The following is a 16,085-nucleotide window of genomic DNA, read 5'->3' on the forward strand; positions in this document are numbered from 1 at the left end:
GAATGGTGCAAAATCCTGCATTCTAAGCATTTTTAGAGAGTTTGATAATGTTTTGAATTTGGACACTTTTTATATAAATTTTTCATATTTTAAGACTTTTACTAACACCAAATTTTTAACAACTTTATTTAAATGTATATGTAAGATAATCATCCAAATATCACTGATTTGAGTCTGCTGCCAGATCATAGAACAAACATCGATTCAGTAGAATTTGCCAAAGTTTTCTATGGCCGGTTCAGTCAAATCGTTTTAGAATCATAATTTGGTCTGCTGATATCCTTATCGCGATGAAAATGGAGCATGGCAAGACCGCACAATCTCTCGCCACTCATGCATGCTCTTTGCCAAGTTTCAGTCGTTCCAGGGCAGTCTGTGTTTCAAAAGGTAGCACATTATCATCAACACAATGATCAATGTCTTCTTCCAATTCCTTCTCCATCAGCAATTCGGTAGCAGCATCGGTAGTAACAGTTTTGTTTCCAAAAGGGAATTAAGCTTTCCTGTAAGCACTATCATACAGTCGCAGTTACAAAATATTAAACTCGCTTTTAGTCTTTTAGTAGACAAACTAGGGATAGAATGAGATAAGATACATGTATATGATTCTATCTATAGAGTAAGTATACATGATATGGGTACAGGGGAATTGGAATGGAGTTTTTGACGTTTACATGTAGGTCCATAATTTCAAATTATTTCTAGAAATAGTTGGAGATATTTTAGTTTCAGAATCTATAAATTTAGGGGTTAGGATTGGGGGTGTACGATTACGAAACCCAGAATATAAAGAAATGAAATTCCCTAGTCCCGAATAAGTAAAGACAAAATCCTGTGTTAACGGTTCTACAATTCCTCAATAATATCAAATTGGAATATGGATATTCTTTCAATTTTTAAGGTTAAAGAAACATGGATAAAAACTAATCCATGCATGTTTCATATTATTTATATTTTATTTATCTGTAAAGAGAAAGGTTAAAGTTCGTGAAATGAATACGCAGACAGGACTGCCCCCTTGCGATACCCAGTACTTTATTTGTCAAAAGTTGGTGAAATGGAGAAATGGATACGCAGACAGGACTGCCCCCTTCCGAAGACCAGTACTTGATTTGTCAGTCTACTTATCGTTTTTGGATTGTTCTAATGAAGTTATATGCAATACTCAGACTCTGTTCACAAAAAAACTAGTTTACCAGAATTATTCCTTCTTTACCTTTACGCTTTTCTAGATTTTTCTGCAAGAGCCTGTTTTTAACTAGAGATCCATGATGATTATCGTTACTAGGTTAATGTGATCGAGAAACATCACCCGTAGAGATGCTGAGTTATATCCAGGAAGAATAGTTTAAAAGGAATGGTGACAAGTTGTAGAAATTAGGGTTGAGACAGAACAACAAATGACTATTATATTTATATATATGTATAAAAAAAATTATCAGTGTCGAAATTTTAGTGAGGCAATTGCCTCACTTGCCTCAAGGGTAGTTACGGCCTTGAAATAAATGAAAAATTCCAGCAAAAGAATGGCTCCCTCAATTTTAAATGCAGATCTCAAGAACAGACTTTGTTTGAGATCTGGATAGGACTCTATGTGCATCCATCCTTGGTAGAAGGTCAATTTTAAAGGGTTGTTTTACCAGCAATGGAGTCATTTTGTTATAGAATATACGCTACTGGCTTTCTAAACTTGCATTTTGTTTACAAGCACAACCTTGCACATGCTTGAGTACTTTAATATTATAATGGTCTTTTGAATTTAAATTACTATCGGAGTGTTTCTACACCTGCTAGCCACAAGCAGTTACCTGAGTTATGCCATTTTCTTAGATTAGTTGCAAGAAAAATGTTTTTAGAAATATTCGTTTCAGGTAACTTAAGAATAAATGAACACCTGGAATGTTTTACTTGCAGTATTAAAAGGGTCAATGTTTTTGGCTTTTGAGTCCCTTCATAAGGTAACATTTCCTTTGGTTGTATTACACAGTTTCAGGGAAAGAAGGGTTATGCAATTTCATGATATATTAAAACTGAAAAATTGATAAATCATACACAGTTGTCTTGGAAACAATCTTAGTCAGTGATTAAGTGGGATATTGGAAAAGATAAAGAATAAGTAAATCAAAATTACGTGGAAGATAAAAATGCAGATCTTTCAGATTTTTTAAGATATTTTACTTGCAGCAGTTTACCAGGTCACATTCTGGACTGACAAAATGACTTTTGTTTGACATTTGATACCTTACTTTGAGTTTTTATGACTGTAAAAGCTTCAATCTACCTGAAATAACCTGCAAATAAAGTTTACATTACCTGATCTACAGAGTGTAAGCTCACTAATACAGCATGTGTTTTTGTCTTGCTTTGCTTTCTATATCTCTTTTAACATTTGTATATTTCAAGGCACAGAATTGGTACCCCTACAAAAATCAAGTAAGTCTGAAATTTGCGTAACTTTTATACACAATTTTATTCTTCATTGGTTTCTTTGTTTCACTACTAACTTTTTGGTATCCAATCCGATGTTTTCAGCGAGAAGAAATATTCAGGTTGTTCTTTTCAGGTACATTAAATTTACATTTTCAATTAATAATCTTGAACAATATAATGATCAAGGATTTCTATTTAAATTCTTGGTATGATGTTATATTGTTATATCCCATGATAACACATTCAGGTTAATTACTGGACCCTATCATGATAACTGCATGCCTATATTTATAGACAATAGAATAAAATTGATCCACATTTATTCAGAAATATTATGATAATGAAAACAGTTTTTTATTAAAAAATATATTTTTTTGCTACACAAATTGGGGAATCAATGAAAATTCATTTAAAATGAAAAACTTTTTTATCCTGATTATTCATCAGATAAAATCTATTAGCCTTCTTGTTAGTCCATTATACAGCATATGAGACTTTTTTTTTTACCTTATTTTATTAAAAATTTTATTTTAGAGTCATTATTCCTATTTAAAAGTTTAGATTATCCAATTTAGAGCAGATAGTTTAAAATTTATGACTTAACATAAACAGTAGCTAGGATGTCAAAGAAAGCTTATTTTAAAGTGATTTTTCAAAATATATAACATAAGTAGTAGCTAGAATGTCAAAGAAAGCTGATTTGTAAATCGATTTTTCAAAAATATTTAAATTTGAGAAGGGATTTTCAGATTTCCCAAAATAGAATGCATTTAAGATCTTACTGAAATGTTACCATGAAATTTGTCTTGAAGAACAATACTTCTCATAAATATTTTCATGATTCTTGCATGTGCTCAATATTTTCTGAGCCTTATGAACTATTTTCTAAGCCTTATGAACTATTTTCATGACCTTATGTCTTGCATAATGAAAATTTTTTATAAAGAGTACTTAAATGCATGGCAATGACATTAATATTCCACTGACTCCAAAACTTTCACCCATTTGAGATATTTATTTTTTCATGAAAAAAAAGCCCTTTTGTTTAAATATCTTTCCAAACAGATTTCTTACTTACTAAAAAATAAAACTGGGTATTAAAGTTTATCTGGCTAGGTTGTAGGAAGTATGATATATATGTATAAATTTGTCACAAAGAATGTCAAATGGTGAATGAGTGGAATTGAAAAAGTGAATACCTATTTAATTTGTGCTTCCATCTCCTAAAGATGTTTTAAACCTAGATCTTTGACACTTCTAAGAATGTTGCACACATTGAAATAAGAACCTCCCAGTTCCCACTGGAATTTTAATCCCATTTTTCAGACTCAGGAAATATTGGTTGTCAAGGATGTTTATAAGATTATACAAACAAATTGGATGTGTTGAAACTGATGAATTTATGAAAAAGTCTATGATTAATTAAGCATGTTGATATATTAATGCTCTTTGGGAATCTGCATGTGCTTTTGGTACTGGTTTATTAGGGTAGACTGAATTTTAGATGAATTATTTTGTTGAAAAGCAATTAATTAACCCCCAAAAATAATGCAACTTTTGAAGATCCATATTCTTATTGTTAAGGTGTAAAAAGGCTCCTGATTGAACTTACTCAATTTTAACATATTCATTCTCACAAAATTTATTGGCTGCTGCACCAATTAATGAAATTCCTTTCAAACTAACTTAATACCTGAACTAAAATGTCTGTCACTTAAATAATCTTCAAGATTTTCATTAATCAATTTATTATCTTACAATTTCATATTCTTAATGAATTCTAAAAAAGGATGTATCAATAACTTCACCTTTCCTGCAGTAAAAATTGTAAGAAGTAAAACATAGGTGTTATTTTCTTGCATGGTAGTCAACACATTAATTCCATATCAGAATTAAATAGGTCTACATATTAGATTAACCCATTTCATGTTCTTTATTGAAAGTCTGAAGAATGAAGGCAAGACTATTGTAAACTTTGGGCAAATGTTGTTACATGTAATTGATTATAAGATGTTTCAAAAAAGATTTTTTTTTAAATTTATTACACAATAGACTTTTGAAACTATGTACTCTATTACATTTAAATTCATACATTTTGATTGGGTGCAAGTAGTATATTTACTAGGGTCCCACTTTGATGCTTTTCAGTGAATTCTGAATTTTTTTGCAGATATTTTTTTATTCAGATGGCTGTTGAAGGTACATTTGAGGAAGACCAAATAATACTTGGAATGTTATTTTTGCGTGTTTATAAATATATATACTTTATCTCATTTATTAGACAACATAATTAGTTATTTCAACAGAATTAGGAATAATACATTGTTCAATATTAGGTCACCTAAATTGACCTAATTAGGTATGATACATTGTTGAATGAGAGGCTGAAGGACCTTTTTCAAACGTCAGGATTGGGCATTATTTTTTTCAGGAATTCATGATTGGGCTTTTATTTTTCTTGGGAATTTGGGATTCGCACCTATCAGGAATCAGGAATATTTGGTAAATGTTTTGGAATTTCGAAAGAATAATTTTTCCCGGGAATTCCGGATAACACACCCTTTTACCGCCCCTCTTCAATAGTAAGTTTTCTGATAAGGTGATATTTAGATGTACTTGGTATGTTGTATCCATTTCTTTATAAAATATTGCATTCCATCAAGTTACTGCATTACTATCTTGGATTATTTTGCAAAGCAGGGAATTCCTAATAATTTTCCTATCTCATTTATAACTTTCAATACCACTTTGTGTCACTTCCAAAAAATATTTAAAAGAAAGGGGGAAATGAAAACAAGATCTCCATCAATGTGCATAGTTAAGGTTTCAAAAGTGGTTTTTAAAAATCAAAGATATAAATAGTCTAACAATGCTGAAATATAGGAATAGGAATAAAATATTTGCCAAAGGATGTTTAGCTTCCAGTTATTTATCAGGCAGTCATACTCCTCAACATTCCCACCATAAATAAGCCCTTGTTTAACTAATAGGGGCAAGAGACATGTATAATATAAAATACTATTTAAAGAATGGATTGATGGTATAATTTACAGGAAGTATTGAAGGATAAATTATGTACAGGAAATATCTATATTGAACTGTTAGTTCTGTTCTAACATTAGTATTTTACTTTTCAGCTTCGTTTTTTTTTTCTTCATGAAACGAAACTTGATCATCTTATGATATTATGCTTTATTTTCAATTTTGATTATGTATTATTTTGAACAATGCTGTTTTGGAAATTTCACTAGTATTTTAATACAGTTTTCATTTATTTTTTTTCAAGTTTTTTACAGCATTGATTCTCCTATTGAGAATCACTGTTTTGAACATATTATTTATTGTTTTACATTAAATTATGATTTAGGTTGGAAATTAATGCTTTTTTCAGGAGCTAGGAGTTTTATGAAAGTAAATTACAATTCAATCTGACGTTTTCTTCTTTTGTAGCACATTCATAATGTTCAAGCACAGCAGCAACTACAGTTTTCCTCCAGCAATATACAGACATCAACTTCATCCACATATACTTCAAGATTCTGAGGGATTCAAATTTGTGACTATCTACTAAAAATTGACTTGAATCGAGAACTTATAGAACACGTATGGAAACCATTGTTTGCAAGTTATTGTTGTGGGAACTTTGCAATCAAGTTACTGGTACATTTGACAATGCTTCTGGTTTCATATTTGTTATCAATTGCCAACTTGAAAGAAGTAGATTTTTAAACTGTTATAAAATACTGTGGAATCATTATTATTCTTTGGATACCAATTTTCGTGGATTTCTTGGGTATGGGGAAAACTTCAATTTAAATGTTCAGCTAATTGCAAATTTGCTGTATGATTCAGTGCAGACTTTTAGAAATAACGATATCAAATATCCACGAAAATGGAAGTTTTCCTCAATCCATGAAATTTGGTACTCACGAAAAATAAATGAATCCACAGTATGTTACAATTATGAGTGTCGAATCTAAGTTATCTATATTTAAGTATCGTGTATTTTTGTAAAGTCAACATACATGTAACATTGGGTTTTATTTTCCTTTGCATTATACAATTTACATTTGTTTATTTCATTTATTTCTCATGAGATAATTTATTATGGAAATAAGTTCTAGCAGATATTTACTGATAACATTATACATATGCAGTAATGTGAATTTGTATTGTATAGAAAATTGTAAATATAAGTACAGGAAGTAAATACACAAACACAATGCAAAGGGGTCAGTCATCAGTTTAACTCTTCTTCTTGAATTGATACTACATGTATTATATTTTGTCATGTCTTTATTATTTCAAAATGTTTTCTTTATATTCCATTTTCTAAGTTTACAGTACTGTTCTTAACCTAAAATATAGATTATAATGATAAAAAAGTAACTGGTCTTTTACAAAGATGTCTCATTTCATGTTTATTTGGTAGAATAAATTACCTGGAAAAATTGTTAGGATGATATGAATCTGATTGACCTACTTCTTTGAGTGAGATGAAACTGATTGACCTACTTCTTTGAATGAGATGAATCTGATTGACCTATTTCTTTTATTAGAAATCTGATTGACCTATTTCTTTTATGAGGAATCTGATTGACCTATTTCTTTTATGAGATGAATCTGACCTATTTCTTTTAATGAGATGAATCTGACCTATTTCTTTTAATGAGACGAATCTGATTGTCCTGTTTCTATGAGATTATTTGGATTGAACTATTGCCTTAGAGATAATTCTTAATGACCTATAACTTTTACAACACAATTCAGATTGTTTAAGTAGATTATTGTTGAGTTAATTCATTTAAGGTGAAACTTATTGATCTATTTATTTGATGACATGATTTTGATTGACCTATTTCTTTCATTGGATGATTCCAAATGATCTATTTCTTTAATGGGATGATTCAATTTGACCTATATCTTCACCTAATAGAATTATGCTAAGCATCTGAAAAGTTCAGCTAAATTTTGGATGAAATTGTATATCCTTAGCTTATTTTTGCTTTAGAATAGCAAGCTTGACTGTTATGGTAGAAATTTGTTCCTATTTTTCTTCATTGGAAATTACATTTTCAAATTGTTTCTCTTTGCTAAGTATATTATAAAGCAACCTAAGTGATGATGTCTAAATTAATACAGTTTGTGAATATTGCAATGTTATTTTGGTTAATATAATGAGTCTAAAGATGTTTTTGAATTACACATATCTTTCCTGGCCATACAAGGTGCTAATGTTTCTCTTTCCTGTGGCATTATTTTATGATATATTTAAAGTCTTTATCATATCTCAATATGTGTTCATAGTGCTATTCTGTCAACATGATTTGTACAATTATTGTGGACTTTAAGTTTAACCTTATTATTGTATGTATATATATAAATAATCACATAAGTTGTTGAAGATTTTTTCTGGATCAGCCGATCAGAAATCTTTACATGTATTTATGATCTGCATTATTTTGGTCCTTCTTTGGTTTGATTTATATGTTAACATTAATGACTGTTTTAGATAACTACATTTTCTTTATCAAATGAAAAATTTTAGTCCGTTTGTATTAGAACTGTTTATTTTAATTCACATATGTACTATTATGTTTCTTTTTGAAAGAACATGTTGATTTTTGGGAATTCAGAATATGAAGCACATCCTTCATAACTGTTGTTTCATTTCTGCTCAAATGGACAGTTAAATGTTAAATATTATTTTCAATCATATGATATTATATAATATATATCCCTCAAATCATTCAGTAACTTTTCACTTATTAACATGGTCAGCAACTAAACTTAAGAGCCCTATAATTTTTTTTAAAAGTCATTTAAACCTTACAAATCTATTAAAAAATATATAATTAGTTCAATTAAACCATAGATTATTATTTATTTTGAATGCTTACTGGCTAGCAATCTGAGTGTTTTCCCAATCTTAGGATTCTCATTGAAGAAGTTATCATCATGATCATATTGAATTTGAAAATTCCAGACCTACATTTGTACATTAAAAACTACTTTTTTTGAACATTTAAGTCTGTTTTGACTATCTCTGTTTGTTTGTATAATTAAATGCATGTTTATATTTTAGTGAGATTGTTTAAATGAAGATGTGTAAAATAAAGAATATGGAGAATATGGTATTTTTTTTATTATTTAATCTTTGATTGCTGCTTTTATGTAGACTATAATATATTGAAGATTTTAATACATGTATGATATTTTATCGTATGTTTTTCTTTGTTGTGATGTTATGCTATTGTTTCAGAAAAAGGGAGAAGGTTTGGATCCATTAAAACATTTAATCCCGCTGCAAATGTTTGCACCTGTCCTAAGTCAGGAATCTGATGTACAGTAGTTGTCGTTTGTTTATGTAATATATACGTGTTTCTCGTTTCTCGTTTTGTTTATATAGATTAGACCGTTGGTTTTCCCGTTTGAATGGTTTTACACTAGTAATTTTGGGGCCCTTTATAGCTTGTTGTTCGGTGTGAGCCAAGGCTCTGTGTTGAAGGCCGTACTTTAACCTATAATGGTTTACTTTTTAAATTGTTATTTGTATGGAGAGTTGTCTCATTGGCACTCACACCACATCTTCCTATATCTATGTGTTTTAAAAGGACAACTACTGTAAGCCACCAAAGCTCAAAGGACAAGAAAGTGACCATCAGCACGACATTTTGAATTAATAATAAATAACATAAAACGGATTCAGTGTGGCTTTTAAGTGGAGGTAACTCAGTTTAGTTTAAACATATTTTATTTGCTGAATTAAAGCAAAATGGATTAGACACAAGTAAATCATACTTATGAAGTCTTCTCCATAATACAATATAAAAAGTTACAAATAAAAGTATAATATAATTGACATGCATATAAAACAATCAGTTTATACCATATAATACTAGCTTTCATAGGTGAACAAAGAGGAGAGAAAGTAAAAAGAGAAAAAGAAAGTTTGAAAAGTCATATAATTCTGTGACGATGACTTGTGAATTGATGACAACGATGACGTTCTGTGTCAGTAATAATAACGCTCTATCAAGGCATAAGAAATCTGTTTGATCTTTTTTTTAAATTTTGAACATGTTTGAAAATTTGAATATTTTGTTCTTTCGAAGTTCCAAGTGTCCGCAAATTAATAGTTTTGTATCTAAAACAAAGTTTTCAGATAGCCAGTTAAGGTTATTGAATAAGGTTTTTCTACATAATGTGTATTTTGGGCAAACGAAGAAGTAATGGTAGACATCCTCAACATCGGACCCACAATGGCAAGAAGGATCATCTATAATATTAGCTCTAAATAGGTCATTGTTTAAGAATGAAGCGGAACTCAGTCAATTGACATCCCTGTTTTCACAAAGAATTTTAAAAAAGTTCTTGATCTTCCACTGAGATTCTTTTTATGCCCCATTTATGGTCATTATGTTCACTGGTCTGTGCGTCCGTCTGTTGGTTTTTCTGTTCGTCCATCCATTCGTCTGTCTGTCCTGCTTCAGGTTAAAGTATTGGGGTCAAGGTAGTTTTTGATGAAGTTGAAGTCCAATCAACTTGACACTTGGTACACATGTTCCCTATGATATGATCTTTCTAATTTTAATGCCAAATTAGAGATTTTATCCCATTTTCACGGTCTACTGAACATAGTAAATGATATTGTGGATGGGGCATCCGTGTACTTGAGACACATTCTTGTTTTGAATCTTCATAAAGGTCACTTCTCAAATTTCAAAAGTATGATGAAGTGGTTACACAGATAACTATACTGAGATGATATATCATACAAGCAAACAAAAGTTTTTGGTTGTTCTAAAAAAAGTCTGTTTACTATCTATATCAGTAAATAAATCATGCCTCTATTGTGCTCTTTCCTATAAATTATTGAATTGAATTGAAATATTAGATATTCATGATAATAAATTTACTGATAGAATGATATGCTAAACATAGATTTTGTGGAGACACTGATATTAGAAGGTCACTGTGCCACAGTTTTTAAACAAAAAAATAGATTATTTAAAATTCCAAGAAGCAATAAAAATCCCATGCCAGAGAATGAAAAATTGGCCTTCATACAAGCAGCAGCATATATTACTATAAATTGAGCAACATTAATGTCCCAAATACAAAGCCTACCAAAAATTTGTGATTCAGGCACCTTTGAGCCTTCAGTATATTTATAAAGAGTAGTTGGATGACGTATATGGTTGATTTTAATTGACTAGGATTGTCAGTGTTTTTGCAGAAGGTTGGAGTATAGCTTCCTCCACCAATAAAAAACTTTTTGCCATAAAACAGCCAAGAGTGATGAAACTATCAACCAATCAATCATATATATATATGTTGCCATTAACTCTCGGTTTAAACTTGATAACCTAAGCACAGTAACTAAATAGTATGAGTTTTCTCATCATTGTAGTTCAAAAAGTGAATTTCATTATATTCCTCTCACTATCAACTGCTACACTTAACCTATTCCTCCATAATGACGCTTTTTGACGCCACCCCCTTTACTCCATAATGACGCCTTTTGACGCCTGTGTAGTGCCTCAGTTGAAACGTCTTAACTGCGAAAAATCTGTATCAGACCTAATAAAATTTGTATCTAATATAAAAAGGATATTTAAGAGAACATCTGACTGGAATTTCATTGATGAAATATTCCTTTTTGCAATATGCATTGATACTTTAAACCTGATGATTTCTTTTTATTGAAAAAATCCTATGCGAATCAAGTATGTACAAATAAAATATCAATGGAGGAAAGGATTAATTTAACAAAAGAGGGTGCTGTATTTATACCTAAAATATTAAATACCGTATTAAAGAGTTACCCTGCTTTCCTGACCTTGAATTATTCATGAATATTCATGAATAATTCATGAATATTCATGAATAATATTCATGAATGTTCATGAATATTCAAGGTAACAGTTCATGAATATTCATGAATATTCATGAATGTTAAATGGCACCTTGAATATACATGAATATTGTTTGAACTGAATAAGCTTGAATATACATGAATATTGTATGAACTGAATAACCAAGAATTAACATGAATAATTATCTATAGAATATTCATGAAAATGAAATAGGATGTCTTTGAATAATGCATGATAGAATATTCTAGAATCACCATGAATGATAGAATATATATCTATCCCAATATTGAATGCTAAATACATACTCTAGAATAACCTTGAATGTGAATATTTCATGAATATTGAATGGTTGAATATTCTAGAATAACCATGAATATTGAATGGTTGAATATTCTAGAATAACCATGAATATTGTCATTTGAATGGTTGAATAATCTAGAATAACCATGAATATTGAATGGTTGAATATTCTAGATTAACCATGAATATTGAAATAAGTGTCCTTGAGAGGTTTTTTGAAAACCAAAAGCAAATACAGAATCATACATAATTTTTACTTATTTGCAGATATTTTTTTTAGTCTGATAGCTTTTTGAACATTTAGCAGTTTAGTAATTTTGCAATAATATCTTTTTCTCGATTCTCTGGTCATTGTTCTAAAATTGTCATTGTCAAAAGTTCTTATGTACATGTAGGCCTATCTTATGCTGGCTTGACTTCGTGCTTTGCATTGGCTTTTCTTCCTTTCATACTATGCTCAACCCTGCGAAATGATTATGAATAGTTCATGAATGTTCATGGATGATTCATGAATGATTCATGAACATAATTCATGAATTGTTCATAAAAGATTCATGAACAGTTAATGAACTAGACATGAACTACAAATGGACAAGCACGTTCATGAACCAGTGAATAATGAACTATTCATGAACAGAAAGTGTTCATGAACTCTTTGGTTCATTAAAGTTCATGAACAAAAATAGTTCTTGAACTTTTATTATTCATGAATTGTTCATGATTTTATAGTTCATGAACACGCTTGTCCATTTGTAGTTCATGTCCTGTTCATGTATAGTTCATGAATTTTTTATGAATGATTCATGAATTTGTTCATGAACCATACCAGTCCATGAATCATTCATGAACACATGAACTACTGTGTTTATGAACTGTTCATTAGTAATTTAATTCATGAACATTGTTTGTCCACTTGTAGTTCATGAACTGTTCATCTAAAGTTCATGAAATAATTTAAAAGGATTTTTTTGAATTTTCATTTTTTGTGTTATTATCATAAGTAAACTTCTCTTCCTGTCTGTAATTAAAATTGCTGTATCAGGACTTCCAACTAGAAATGCTAAATAACATCTTGGTGCAGTTGTTCTGCTTGAAATTCTTCACAGTTGAACAGATCTTTTAATCAATAAATGCATCTGAGTTTCCCCCTGCAAAATCAAAAATCACTCCACAAAGAATCAAAAGTCCTTGATATTTGTTTTTATAAATAAACACTCAAGATTAAACAGTTTCTAACAGGTATAATACAATGTAATAATTTAATTTAATAAATGTTGTTTTTATTAAAATATCAATAGAGTAAGATTAATAACATGAATATCACTTCAGCCTTTTCATGACATTTCAAATAATGTACCTACCCCCCTTTTTCCCCTTTTAATTTACCCACACACAATCATAAGAGTGGCTGAAGCATGAATTATTTTTACCTTGAAATACAATATATTGTACAAATCTATCAGTTATTCCTGAATGGAAATCATTAAACTAACACTGTAAAATGTAAAGGCTACTTTCTGGTGTTTTATATTTATTTTAATTAATCAATAATTATTATAAAATGCTTCAAAATATAGTTATTCAGCAAAAAAATATAATCAAAATATATATAATTTACTTATCTGATAACAAATCTGCTTTGTTTTGACAGCTATATTACTTCACTCCTCATCAAACATCTTCATTTGTATTGTAAGCGTCAAAAACATCATTTTGCTGACGTCATTATGACGTTTTTCTATTCCCAGTCACTTGTAATCATTTGTCTACATTGTAATCTTTTGTCAAAGTCATTGAAGTGTTTTACAATAGGTAAACGTAATTCATTAATAATGATAATTATTGACACCAGTCTGCAATGTTTGGGAAAGAATGAATTGTCATTAATCTGTGCTTTTTTTCCAAGTTCCTCTATGTGCTGTATGATGGTTAAGAAAGGCACATGTTTGAACTTTGAGAGACAATCAGAAATTACATCTTTAGAAGAAAGAAATTAAGTTTACCAAATTTGTCATGATTGTAAGAACGAAACATGAGAAACATCTCCAGCTCAAAGTAAGTTACAAAACTTCAAAGTTAGTCCCAAATTTTGTATGACTCTAAAAATGTAACACTCTTCTGGCGTAGTATGAAAAAAAGAAAAAGGTGCTGAGCTAATTTCTGTTGTTAAATGATTTTTTTTTAATGATTATTTTATTTTCTTTAATTTACCACAAAAAGAGAGATATTTTATTTTTTCATATTTTATTTTTTTCTCCAACTTTTTCTCTTTCTCCCAGCCTTCCTCTCCTTTCTCCTACCCCCTTTCTCCTTTCTCCTACACCCTTCCTCCCTGTCTCCCTTACCCCTGTCCTCCCCCTCATACATGTATTTACACTTTTGCTATTCAACTGAATTTTGTCTCAAAATGATCTCAAGATCTGTAAATGAATAAACTGGAGGTCATGCTAAAAGCACTTTAATTGTGATGTCATGAAACAATGTAATGGATGTCAAATTTATAATTTTTTTTATAAACTTTATGTATTCATTTATTCATTAAAAGTTCATAAAATGCTCATGAACATGTGTTATGAACAATTTATGAACATTATGAACTGACTTACAGTTCATTAAAGTTCAGAAAATATTCATGAACTGCATTTTATGAACTATTCATGAACTAAATTCATGAACGAAACTTAATGAACTCATTATGAACAGTCATGCATTGTTCATGAACATTCATGAACAGTTCATGGTGGTTCATCAGTTCATGAATTTCATCTCGCAGGGGTTAAATAATTCATGTGAAAAAAAAAGAAAATTTACAATGTTTATTTTATGATCATGGTAATTAATAAAATTAAATTTAAAATACCTTACATGTTTTGTATTAAGATGTTATGAATATCACCTACATGAGCTACAATGTATCTATTAAAATTATCATATATTTTTTTCATTTAACTGTGGAATACATACATGTACATGTATGTTATTCAGCATCAACAATCAAGTAAAAATATACATACAAAAGTCCTAGAACAAATTTCATTATCAATTTTTATGCCGTTTGCCACAAATAATTCTGAGTCATTATCATGCAGCTTTATTCATGCTTATTCATGTTTGTCACACAATGGAAAAATATTCTAAGTCCAAAATTTATTCCTCATTATTCATTCTTATTCATGAAATGTATGCAAAAAAATTCTAAGTCCAAACATTCATTCTTATTCATGTTTATTCATATTGACAAAAAGGGTTTTATTACCACAAAAAACAATTTTGAATGAAGGAAACTTGATTATACTATGATATAGTAAGTGACTAGCATTTTAAGAACATTTATTTGTTGTCTCCAAACAGTTATTAAGAATTCATGTATATTCCACTTAATTCATTTTTCATATTCATGAATAATTTTGACACTGGAATAGTAACCATGAATGGAAGTGGAATATTCATGAATATTCATGAATATTCTACTTTATTCATGAATACATGAATATCATGAAAGCAGGGTAATATTGCAAACTAAAAGTGATGACTGTAATACATTGGTTTTATCATATCTTATAAAATAAAAAGAAATGATTGTCTTAAAATTGTTGTTTTCATGTGGTTTTGATATGCAATTGTAGAGAAATATTAAACTGTAAATGAGCGTTTAAATTTAGAATAACAAGTAAACAAGATCCACACACTCTTTTTATTAACCTTTATAGTACATATATCAGCCATTTATTTATGCAACCTGTCTCAGTCTTTCTTGTATTCCTGTCAATATGAATTAGCCATTTTTGGAAAAAGAAAAAGGATCAGGGGGTTATCGTCAGTCAGACATTGGCCTTTTAAGTCCTCAAATTTTTGTCCTGCATTTTTTTTAAGTTGTTATCTCTGTTCTGCCTTTTAATTAGCTTTTCTTATCACTTTGTGTCCGTCATTGTCGCCTGTGGTTGTTAACTTTTACAAAAATCTTTTCCTCTGAAAATACTGGACCAAATTTAACCAAACATTAATCATCATTAGGGTATTTAGTTTTAAAAAAGTGTCCAATGTCCTGGCCAACCAACCAAGATGGCCATCATTGCTAAAAATAGAACATAGGGGTAAAATATAGATTTTGGCTTATATCTCTGAAACCAAAGCAGTTAGAGCAAATCTGACTGGAAAAAATGTTAAACAGGTATGAATTTATCTGCTCTAAAATTTCCATACAAAATTATACAACCCATTGTTGGGTTGCTGTCAATGAATTGGTACTTTTAAGGAAATTTTGCAATTTTTGGTTATTATCTTGAATATTATTATAGATACAGTAGAAGTAAACTGTAAACAGCATGGCAAGATCTACAAATAAGTCAACATGACCAAAATTGTCAATTGACCCGTTATATTTCCCACATCTCATTAAATTTCAATTTGAAAAAAATAACTAGTACGTTGTGGTGTGTATTATTCTTCGGTGATTAGTAAAATTACTCGGATTGT

General features: G+C 29.7%; 1 protein-coding gene across 7 annotated transcripts in view; it reads left to right on the forward strand.

Annotated features, from left to right (window-relative positions):
• LOC139490976 (cyclin-dependent kinase 8-like) overlaps positions 1 to 8,562 on the forward strand; it is a 33,820-nt gene extending 25,258 nt beyond the window's left edge. For 4 of the 7 annotated variants that reach the window (XM_071278157.1, XM_071278156.1, XM_071278158.1 and 1 more), the window contains exon 13: positions 5,881 to 8,562. In XM_071278157.1, the coding sequence (XP_071134258.1) occupies positions 5,881 to 5,973 (93 nt within the window). In that variant the 3' untranslated portion in view covers positions 5,974 to 8,562. Of the gene's footprint in view, positions 1 to 2,403; positions 2,434 to 5,880 lie in introns of all 7 variants that reach the window. The other 3 variants (XM_071278153.1, XM_071278152.1, XM_071278155.1) reach the window with 1 other exon arrangement.
• Positions 8,563 to 16,085: the final 7,523 nt, after the last annotated feature.

Source organism: Mytilus edulis, chromosome 10 (genome assembly GCF_963676685.1).
Source record: "Mytilus edulis chromosome 10, xbMytEdul2.2, whole genome shotgun sequence".
Taxonomy (NCBI): domain Eukaryota; kingdom Metazoa; phylum Mollusca; class Bivalvia; order Mytilida; family Mytilidae; genus Mytilus; species Mytilus edulis.